General features: G+C 46.5%; 2 protein-coding genes across 4 annotated transcripts; one reads left to right on the top strand and one right to left on the bottom strand.

Annotated features, from left to right (window-relative positions):
• Nucleotides 1–158: 158 nt before the first annotated feature.
• On the bottom strand, nt 159–5,155 carry hsp90aa1.1 (heat shock protein 90, alpha (cytosolic), class A member 1, tandem duplicate 1). Its single transcript, XM_086018290.1, has 11 exons — nt 4,816–5,155; nt 3,894–4,043; nt 3,275–3,641; nt 2,985–3,118; nt 2,599–2,904; nt 2,349–2,514; nt 2,071–2,261; nt 1,849–1,996; nt 1,489–1,757; nt 1,078–1,411; nt 159–926 (listed from the first exon to the last, which is right to left on the bottom strand). Exons 2-11 carry the CDS (start codon nt 4,041–4,043, stop codon nt 817–819), a joined length of 2,175 nt encoding a protein of 724 aa, XP_085874416.1. The 5' UTR covers nt 4,816–5,155; the 3' UTR covers nt 159–816.
• A 1,024-nt stretch (nt 5,156–6,179) lies between these two features.
• On the top strand, nt 6,180–10,907 carry wdr20b (WD repeat domain 20b). 3 transcript variants are annotated; one of them, XM_086019654.1, is made up of 4 exons: nt 6,180–6,484; nt 7,167–7,349; nt 8,012–9,442; nt 9,682–10,907. In XM_086019654.1, the coding sequence occupies exons 1-4, from the start codon at nt 6,236–6,238 to the stop codon at nt 9,736–9,738; spliced, it is 1,920 nt and encodes a 639-aa protein (XP_085875780.1). In that variant the 5' UTR covers nt 6,180–6,235; the 3' UTR covers nt 9,739–10,907. The 3 variants fall into 3 exon arrangements, with proteins under 3 accessions (XP_085875780.1, XP_085875781.1, XP_085875782.1); XM_086019655.1 differs by having other exon boundaries at nt 6,299–6,473; XM_086019656.1 differs by lacking the exon at nt 6,180–6,484 and adding an exon at nt 6,495–6,899.
• The last annotated feature ends 225 nt before the right edge of the window (nt 10,908–11,132 follow it).

The following is an 11,132-nucleotide window of genomic DNA, read 5'->3' as shown; positions in this document are numbered from 1 at the left end:
AGGGGTGGAATGCAAAACCGTGCTGCGTTCGGGGAACATTCCATAACGTTGGAAAAAGTTCAAACGTGTTGATTTTAGGAAACCTCGCTTTGTGACGCAATTACCTTGAAAAAAGAAAAGGCAACAGTAATCATACGATACATAGGCCAAAGGAAGAATTTCGCTTGGATTTCTCAGTTTATTTTATTATAAATTTTAATGCTTTCATTTAAAAAAGGTTACAAAAAGACACAAGCTACATCCAATATTTCCAATGACTTCATATTTTCTTTGAGGTTTCAACAGTACACCCCGAAAGAAAAATAAATACACGGTTCCAAGCATTTATATTTTGTTAAAAACAGGGTCGAGTGATGAGCATGTCTGCCTCTCAGTGTAAGTTTGTTTATATGATCCCTGTAATTGTCTGGCAACTAATACTGGATGTATGCAAACGTGTCAAACTCCAGAATTTGCATGTTTTGGATGTTTCCCTCCTCCAACACATCTGATTCAAATGATCAGGTCATCAGCAAGCTCTGGGGGAGCCTGATAACGATCCTGATCATTTGAATCAGTCAGTCAGCCGAGGGTACCGATACATTATAAATAAATTGTATTATTCTTAACTAAGAAAAATATAATTGCATGGAATCAGTCAAATAAAAATATGAAGTTTTGTTTCGTGTCGTTTCACATAAGCAACTGAGGTTCTATTGTAACAACTCCATGGGCGACCTTTTTCACATTGTGACAAACAGTTACTGTTTGGAAACAAATGCCTTAAATAAGTTACAAAAAATAGTATGACGAAAGCAGGCAAGTCTGGCAGACTGTTTAGTCGACTTCCTCCATTCTTGACGTGTCGTCATCGCCCTCCAGGACTGGCATGTCTTCTTCAGCAGGCTGAGCGAGGTCCTCAACTGCTGAGTCATCTTCATCAATGCCTGGCAAGGATATGTTCACATGAGCAACTAGGTTCTCTTTGCAATTAATTTCGGATAGGCTCGACTAAAATAAGATATACTCAGTTAAAATAAGATAGGTAAGCTAAGATAAGATTTCTTGGGTACATTTGCAGGATGGAAGATCACTCACCAAGACCGAGCTTGATCATCCTGTAGATGCGGTTGGCATGCGTCTGGGGGTCCTCCAGCGTGAATCCCGAAGACAGCAGAGCGGTCTCGAACAGGAGGATGACCAGGTCCTTCACAGCCTTGTCATTCTTGTCAGCCTCTGCCTTCACCCTCAAAGTCTCCACAATGGGATGCAGGGGGTTGATCTCCAGGTGCTTCTTGGCTGTCATGTAGCCCATGGTGGAGTTGTCCCTCAGGGCTTGCGACTTCATGATCCTCTCCATGTTGGCCGTCCAGCCGTACGTGCTGGTGACAATGCAGCAGGGTGATGAGACCAGGCGGTTGGAGACGGTCACCTTCAAAGAATGCCACATTTTGTTATTGTCACAGCAAAAACGCAATAATAAACAGTCAGCGTGTCCTGCATACAAACCTTTTCAATCTTCTTGTCGAGGATGTCCTTCATGATCTTGCAAAGGTTCTCAAACTTAGTCTTGAGTTCCTCCTGCTTCTTCTTGTCATCCTCATCCTCGGGTAGCTCGAGGCCTTCCTTGGTGACCGAGACCAGGTTCTTGCCATCGAACTCCTTCAGCTGCTGGACGCAGTACTCGTCAATGGGCTCGATCATGTAAATGACCTCCAAGCCGGCCTTGCGGAGGCGTTCCACAAAGGCGGAGTTGGCCACCTGGTCTTTGGTCTCGCCTGTTTCAAAAGTCAGGGGTTAATTTGCTTTACATGCTGAATAGGTCTGCAAATGTTGGGAAATAGGGATAACAACAGAATTATTACGAACCTGTAATATAATATATGTGTTTCTGGTTGTCCTTCATGCGTGAAACGTAGTCCTTCAGAGAAACCATCTCATCTCCAGAAGCAGAAGTGTAGTATCGCAGCATCTCGGACAGTTTCTTCCTGTTCTGGGAATCCTCGTGGATGCCAAGCTAAAACGTGATGCCGGGTTAATAACATCGTCTGTAGGAATCTTTGAGGGATGTGGAGTTTGAGATCGATCTACCTTGATGTTCTTTGAGAACTGCTCATAGCACTTCTTGTAGTTGTCCTTGTCTTCTGAAAGTTCGCAGAAGAGTTCCAAACACTTCTTGACCAGGTTCTTGCGGATGACCTTGAGGATCTTGCTCTGCTGCAGCATCTCTCTGGAGATGTTCAGTGGCAGGTCTTCAGAGTCTACTACGCCTTTGATGAAGTCTGAGAGGAAACAAAGGAAGCCAAACTGGTCAGTGATGAAAAACTTTGCAAAACGCCTCAGGGGAACCTTTAGAATGAGATACTTACTGAGATACTCTGGAATTAGTTCCTCACAGTTGTCCATGATGAAGACCCTACGCACATACAACTTGATGTTGTTCCTCTTCTTCTTGTTCTCAAAGAGGTCAAACGCAGCCCTTCTGGGTACAAAGAGCAGTGCTCGGAACTCCAACTGCCCCTCCACGGAGAAATGCTACAGACAAACGAATGAAGCCACAAGCTTAGATGAATCCTGTTGAAGCAATCACATTGACAAAAATCTGCAGCATTAATTTACCTTGACAGCCAGGTGGTCCTCCCAGTCGTTGGTGAGACTCTTGTAGAACTCGCCGTACTCTTCGTTGGTGATGTCATCGGGATTACGGGTCCAGATGGGCTTAGTCTTGTTCAGCTCTTCCTGGTCCATGTACTTTTCCTTGACCTTCTTCTTCCTCTTGTTCTTGCTCTCCTTGGTGTCCTCGTCCTCATCGGAGCCAACATCCTCGATCTCTGGTTTGTCCTTGTTCTCTGCAGCGTCTTTGTCCGCATCCTCCTCCTTCTCTCCTGCCTCCAGGTCCACCTCCTTCTCTCTCGTCTTCTCCACCTTGAGAACAATGGACGGTTTCAAATAGGATCTTTTTGGCTCCATTTCAAGAAAATAACAGTGTTAACACGCTCCCTTACGTAAAGTGTAATAGGGTATCCAATGAACTGAGAGTGCTTCTTCACAACTTCCTTGATGCGCTTCTCCTCGCAGTATTCCGTCTGATCTTCTTTGAGGTGCAGGATCACTCTTGTGCCTCGACCAATAGACTCTCCTGAAAGGTAGCAATAGAGAGATCATCAATGCCTTATGAATAACTATTCCTACAGAATCACACTAATAAGGGTTGTGCATGAGATTGAGGCTAGCCCATCTTACATGCTAACCAGTAACCACTGGGCCAGTGCATTGAGCTATGAGTGAAATTTACCAGTGTCGGGACGGACAGTGAACGAGCCCCCGGCAGCGGATTCCCACACGTACTGCTCGTCGTCGTTGTGCTTAGTGATGACGGTCACCTTCTCGGCCACCAGGTAAGCCGAATAGAAGCCCACGCCGAACTGACCAATCATGGAGATATCCGCTCCGGCCTGCAGGGCTTCCATGAATGCCTTGGTTCCAGATTTGGCAATGGTTCCGAGGTTGTTAATCAGGTCGGCCTTGGTCATGCCGATACCCGTGTCGACCAGGGTAAGGGTGCGAGCGTGCAGGTCGGGCCGGACTTCGATCTTCAGGTCTTTGCAGGAGTCGAGTCTGCTGGGGTCGGTCAAGCTCTCATAGCGGATTTTATCCAAAGCCTGTCAGAGGGAATCTCATTAGTGTTCAGCAGCTCTATTTATTTGGATGCAACAGTGCTAAATCTTTTGTGTTAGCAGGAACATTGTCTAATAGATTAAACTTTCTCAAATAACAAAATAATGTAGACAATTAGATTTTTTAAAAAGTAGATAAAATATTACATACATTCAAAAAAATAGTCAGTAATCAGAACATGTCTGGCTGGCCAAAGTAAACAGTACATGGCACTTTATGTGTTGAAGCATGCTTACGTCAGACGAGTTAGAGATGAGCTCCCTGAGGAAGATCTCCTTGTTGGAATAAAAGGTATTGATGATCAGTGACATCAGCTGAGCAATCTCAGCCTGGAAGGCAAAGGTCTCCGTCTCCTCCTCCATGGCATGTGCGGCGTTCTCGGGCATCTATCAGAAAATTTCCCAAATTTAACATCCATTTGTCCATCACATGTCTTTAGGAATGTCTTTATGAAGTTAACATGCAAGTTTTTGGAATGAGAGCGCCCGGAGACATACAACCAAGCATATGGAGAACATGCAAGCTCCACACTGGAAGGCCTGAGCCGGCTCAACTCTGAACCTCAGAAGCTGTGAAACAGATGTGCTAAAAGCGAGGCTACTGTGCTGCCACTTCAAATAAGACTCGAAATATCTTAATGTCTGAGTGCTAGTTCTGGTGATAAAGAAAGACCACCACATGGCTTGAAGGAGTTGTGCGGCAGGGGCTTCGCAGCTGCTTATGGTGGAACAGCACATGTTCATCCTGTCAATCAAACACCTTTGACCATCCCCCAATGGGTTACCTAACACCTCTATGTTAAAAGAAGCTGATTTAAACTGAAATTTAAATCTATTTCAGCGTAGTCATTATTGTAGCACAAATGCGCATCAAATCTTCATGTACTGCCTTTATTCCCGCTACTCTGGTGTCCGCCATTGCGCTCACGCTGAGGGTCACCCTCCATGCCATGTGCTCAGCCCATGCTTCAGTGTCATTAAGATACTCGTGGCACGCCATTCCACTGGTCTGTCGTAACGGACAACAGCTCATCGACATGGAATATTGTTGTCCATGAATTTCTGCAGTCTAGCAGCAAATTTGATTCTCTGTAATTTCCATTCATGAAATATCAAGAAATTACTCCAGTGTGTTTGATTTTGCTTGCTTCAGACTTACCTTGAAAATGAAATCTGCGGTGGTCGAGTCTGTTTGTGAAGAGTTCTGAATCTGAATGAGTGTTGTGCTGCTGCTCTTTCCGGTGAATGTCTTTGGACTCGATGCAGACTCCCACGACACGTCCGTAGCTTTATATACCTCAGCGAGGGGGGCTTCTGGAAGCTCCCATTCAGAAGGTTCCAGAATATACGTCCACTACCAGGGGGGGGGTCGAGGGAGGTGGCAATTGGAGTGGGTGGCGAGTGAAACACCAGAGCCCTAAAGTTGATGTGCCCTTATAGGGCAGCAAAGTCACAAGCAGTGCCTGTCAGTCAAGACGAGAGCCTTCCTGATAGCTTGGCTAGCCATTAGGCCGCAAGACCCCCACCCAAACCCACCCAGCAAGTCCTCACAGCTGTGCATTGCCTTTGATATCAGCTGCTGTGACACATACACAGGCCTTTGGGCAGGATGTCTATTTTTTGAAAGCACATATGGTACACCAGCCACACACCTGTGCATTCAATTTCTGAAGTTCCAAAGCTAATTAGCAATCTGCATTAGCTATACTTTCAGATCCTACAGCCTAAGTTGCACTGTTGTTGATCAGAATCAGAATCATCTTAATTGGACTGGGGTGTTAAAACACAAGGAATTTGTGTGCAATAGTGTGAGGGGATTGGGTTTCTCTTAGTTCGAAATTACAACTTACTTTTATAAGTTGGAAAAACGTGTATAGAAGAATCATTGCATTATTGTCAGTTGCGCCTGTTCCACACCATTGTGAAAGAATATTATGCAGCCAGTCTGGCCCGTTTGGTGACATAGCAGGTTGGTGTTGAAATGTTGTACTTGTGGCTAATACTTGCATTGAGATGATGATTTTGTGTTAAGTCAACACACATCACGTTCGTGGTACGTGGTACGCGTACCCCTGGTTGGGAAAACCAGATGACCAGGCGGTAGCAGTATATGACACTTGCAACACATTCCATGTTATGTAATACAAATAGTTGCAGTTGGGAGGGAGTAGTAAATTCTACCTACAGGCGGATCGAGCAGTGTCGCAACTCTTGTAAGATGATATTGTCTGAGATGTCAAGATATCAAATAGGTCTAGTAAAAATTGAGAAAAATAATTCTCTATGAGGGACAACTTTATCCTCAATGTCAAATATGAAGCTCACAATTAAAATGACAATAAATGCAAATTTTGACTATTTTTTTGTTAAAATTGTACTTATCATTTGATTCATTTCAATATTTACGACAGCCAATCATATATCTCGGACCTGTTCGTCATCGGTTCACTGTTTATTTTTCGTCTTTCGTCTCACGTGACTTGTAGTGACCCCCAGTGCGCATGACCGCTGGTCTAATTTGGACATGCGCCGTCCACAACATCCGGGGCCTTGGACAAGGATGAACGGCGACTTTCAAGATGGCGGCGGAGGGAGGAGGGAAGGAGACGAACGAGATTAAAACGCAATTCTCCACCCGGGAAGGCGTCTACAAACTCCTCACGCACTCCGAGTACAGCCGCCCAAACCGGGTGCCCTTCAATTCGCAGGGATCCAACCCCGTCAGGGTCTCCTTCGTCAACGTCAACGACCAGTCGGGAAACGGCGACAGGATCTGCTTCAATGTGGGCCGGGAGCTCTACTTTTATATCTACAAAGGTGTGAGAAAGGTAAACGACGTTGACAGAAACTGCCGGTAAACGCGGGTGCCCGGTAGCAGCCGCACCGGCTGGGCGTCTCCGTTCCACCCCCGCTGTCGACCCACCGTGCTCGTGTCGCAGATTGTCCGGACGAGGCCATGTAGCGTCCAACTATGTTTGACGCTAATTAGCAACCCCCGCTAATATAATCGCCACAATTGTTTAACAATTCAAGTGAGCTCGTCTCCTTGTGGGACTTTCTCAGTAGTTATGAGTGACTGCCATGCCGCAAACGGTTTGTTTACATTTGACGTGTTTGCAGGAATGACATGCCAGCATGACGTAATTGCCGAAATGTCAGGTGTTCACTATACATTTTGAGGTCAAAAGTGAGAGTGGTTGCACGAAGTGACGTCACGGTGCGTTCATGACAGCTCATCTGCATGTGAGTGTCAAAAACGTTTGCCTACTTGTCAGTGGGTCTCAAACTTTGTGCAGTAATCACCACGTGAAAAACACTTAGCTCAGCAAGTACCGCCATCATCACCAACATTAATGCACAGTAGCACAGTAGGCCTAAGTGTTCCTAAAAAAATAGACTGTATTCCTATAATATCATGGTCAACTACATAACATTATGCACTGTTTGATCAATAACACTGTGCCTAAAGTTGGAGTTTGCAATTTCAAAAAGCACGAACTGCGTTTTCAGGCTGCCGACCTGAGCAAGCCCATAGATAAGCGGCTATACAAAGGCACGCAGCCCACGTGCCACGACTTCAACCCGCTCACGGCCACCGCCGAGAGCGTCTCCCTGCTGGTGGGCTTCTCGGCGGGCCAGGTGCAGCTCATCGACCCGATCAAGAAGGAGACTAGCAAGCTCTTCAATGAAGAGGTAAGTTACCGTCCAACGAAAACCTTGTATGTCCGATGACTGTTTCGATGTCAGGGAAAGGCGTGGTCTCGCCACGTGCGATGACGAAAATATTTCAATTTTTTTTATGTAGTTGAAATTCAAACATTATTTGGATAGGTTCACTTTTGATAGATGTCTGGCAGTTAAATGGCCAATCATGACAGACTTCAAGTGTTTTTTGGACATTCTTGAGCATATTTTTAATCTCAATATTTGTTTATTTTTTACTAGTACTTTTTTTTTATATTTGTCTTTTTCTATCTAATATTCTTTAGATATTCTTAGACTAGTTCTGTTACGACTGTAGTGTAACTCAAATTTGTACGTAAGTTGTTAATTGCGTGCCATTTGTAACCTTGAAACGTTCGTGCCGTCGTTATTTTGTCTACTTTTTTAGCAGGTTTCTATTTGTTTGGCAAATATTTGGTATCATTTTCAAAAATATTTATTTTTTGCTTCATTCTCATTTTAATCATGTTTCATGACTCAATATTTAAACTTGTGGACTGCACTTCTTAAGCAGCGAACTTATTTAGACGTGACATTTTTTTTCTTCTCTCCAAATTCATGGCGACGTCGGTTTGAATTTGATACATTTTTCAGCATTACTATTATTAGTAACTACTCTTTCCCTTCCCCAGAGACTAATCGACAAGTCGCGCGTCACGTGCGTGCGATGGGTCCCCGGTTCCGAGAGCCTCTTTTTGGTGGCCCATTCGAGCGGCTCCATGTACCTGTACAATGTGGAGAACGCGTGCGGTGCGGCGGCGCCCCACTACCAGCTCCTCAAGCAGGGGGACAACTACGCCGTGCACACCTGCAAGAGCAAGTCTGGCCGCAACCCTTTACTGCGCTGGACGGTGGGCGACGGCGCGCTCAACGAGTTCGCCTTCTCCCCGGACGGCAAGTTCCTGGCGTGCGCCAGCCAGGACGGCTACCTGCGGGTGTTCGGCTTCGACGCCGCCGAGCTGCACGGCACCATGAAGAGCTACTTCGGCGGCTTGCTTTGCGTGTGCTGGAGCCCCGACGGGCGCTACATTGTGGCGGGCGGGGAGGACGACCTGGTGACGGTGTGGTCGTTCTCGGACTGCAGGGTGATCGCGCGGGGGCACGGACACAAGTCGTGGGTGAGCGTGGTGGCCTTCGACCACTGCACCACCAGCGTGGAGGACGGCGTCGGCGGCGAGCAGCCCGCCGAGTTCAGCGGCAGCGACGAGGACTTTTACGAGCATATTCACTTTAGCGCGGGAAGGGATCGGGCCAACAGCGCCCACTCCCGACTTTCCAAGAGGAACTCTACGGACAGTCGGCCTGTAAGCGTCACGTACCGATTCGGCTCCGTTGGCCAGGACACCCAGCTGTGTCTGTGGGACCTCACCGAGGACATACTCTTCCCTCACCTCCCTTTGTCTCGCACCAGGACTCACACTAATGTCATGAATGCCAGCAGCCCGCCGGCTACCGCCGCAAACACTATTCTTACTTCTGGCACGAATGGCAAAGACAATGTTAGCAATAGCAGCACCGGCGGCAACACGCCAAACTCCCTGCCGGGGACGCTGCCTCGCTCCAATAGCTTACCGCAATCCTCCAACCCGGCCGGCGGCGGCGGCAGCACCCCTAACAGTCACACGGGCAGCAGCAGCAGCAGCAGTAGCGCCGCCGCCGCCGCCGCCGCTTCCGTCCCCGCCAAGGGCGGCGGCGGCATCATCGACAGCGCCCTGATCGCCGCCGGCGTGGGCAAGTTCGCCACGCTGTCGCTGCACGAGACGCGCAAGGAGCGGCCGGAAAAGGAGCACAAGCGCATGCACAGCGCCGGCCACATCGGCAGCAAGAGCGGCGACAAGCTCAGCCAGCTGGGCGCCTCGCGGGCGGCCGGCACCAAGGGCGACACTGCCAAGACGCTGGGCACGGTGCTGTGCCCGCGCATGGAGGAGGTGCCGCTGCTGGAGCCGCTGGTGTGCAAGAAGATCGCCCACGAGAGACTGACGGTGTTGATCTTCCTGGAGGACTGTCTGGTCACGGCCTGCCAGGAGGGCTTCGTTTGCACGTGGGCCAGGCCCGGGAAAGTGGTGAGTAAAAGCCACCTTCATGTAATGGTTAGTTATCAGCGTTTTGAAGATTTTTGGGGGGGTTTACAAAAACTAAAGGTTTTTTTTTTTTTTTTTTTAAATTTTGCCTAATTTTGCCAATGCATTTCTGTGGGCATCAATTATATGCGAATGTTTTACTGGTTGGCATTTTGTCCATATTCAAATTTCTGTCCGCTCTCACACCCGCCATTTTGTCTGTCTGGTGTGTCTCACCGCAGGGACTGCTATCATCTCAAAACAACCCCGCCAACTCCCCCAGCGGAACCGTCGTATAGCCCCGCCCCCCCCCACCAGCCACAGAGGTGGTGGATGTCGACCAAGACGTGGTTGGCGGAATCTTGCCGCCTTGAGTCTGCAGTGAAATGGGTGCTATTTGACAAAGGACGAGGAGCTTTAAGGTTTTTATAGGAAGGGCTGACTGGTTCACTGTTCATATGATGGTGGCTGTTATCAAGCCTACAGTTGTCTTGTTGGGGTGTTCTCCTGTTTCTTTCTTTTATGTGGTGGGCCTCGAAAAGGGAACAATATTTTGAAAGCGGCTGCATATCCTCTGCTAATGGAGGTTGTACTTCCTTAAATAACACAAAGTGTATTTGCACAAATTTAGTAGCCCTTTCTCCCTGGTGTGTGAGGGTTTTTTTTTTTTTTTTTTTTTTTTAAATCCTAGCAGAAGAACACAAGCAGATATTGGAAGCACTTGGCTTGTCGGCGCCCTTTGTCTCTCACGTTGGATGCTGCAATCACGTTTATTTTATTATTATTTAGGAAAACAATGGTTGCACTTAACAGTTTGTTGTTGCTAGGAGGACGGATGTACTTTTTTGGGGGGAGTGTTCTATAGGATTAAAAAGCTTTGTACCTATTGTTTATTTTAATATGGTTTTCCACCTGACATGGGCTCTGTATTATATGTAAATATTGTATTGCAATGATTTATGGAGATGATTAATAGTTTAAAGAGCCTTTTTTTGAGGAAAAATAGAGCTATTTCTAATACAGAAAATCTAATATTAAACTGAATCTTGAATATGCAGATTCCCCCCCTTTTTTTTTTTCCATTTCCGTTGTACATAAAGAGAATTCAGGTGTATTTTTTCTTAACGCAACGTTTGCTATTATAATATAGGAGATGCTTTTATCTAACGGCTAGTGGCGAACGCTCTTGTTCAGCCATCATTCCGAGCTCAGGTAAAACCGCAGGAACGCGCTCTGGCCTATCGTGTGAATCGACTCCCAACCTAACAACTCCTCTTTAGTGTGAGCGGCGTGCATATTACGATGACTATTTTTTTAAAACAACACTGTGTTGATTCATGCTAGAGCCGGACAGTGCTTGAGGCTGTTTTTCATCTAGCGCCCACAGGGAGAAAGACTGTGAGGGATTTGAACAGTGGCAGCCTTTTTCCTCCATGTGACGCCTATTAAACTGTTTGACAGACTATAACCACGACTCTTGTCTATATTCTTAAAAAAAAAATATATATATATATATATATATATATATGTTGTATAAGTGTCGAAGGGGAAAAAGTTGTTTGAATTTATTAAAAATTCTATTTTTGTGGCAAAACATTTTTATTATAAGGCCATAATGTCCGTCCTAGTCCAAGTCCAAAAATCAGTGTGTTCTCTCAATTAATTCAGTGGTCTAATGAGGCCTGTGGCTACC

This window comes from Filicampus tigris, chromosome 20 (assembly GCF_054856515.1).
Source record: "Filicampus tigris isolate MCC_2025a chromosome 20, RoL_Ftig_1.0, whole genome shotgun sequence".
In the NCBI taxonomy this organism is placed as follows: Eukaryota; Metazoa; Chordata; class Actinopteri; order Syngnathiformes; family Syngnathidae; genus Filicampus; species Filicampus tigris.
The sequence above is the reverse complement of the archived record's forward strand: the minus strand, read 5'-3'. Positions and strand labels throughout refer to the sequence as shown.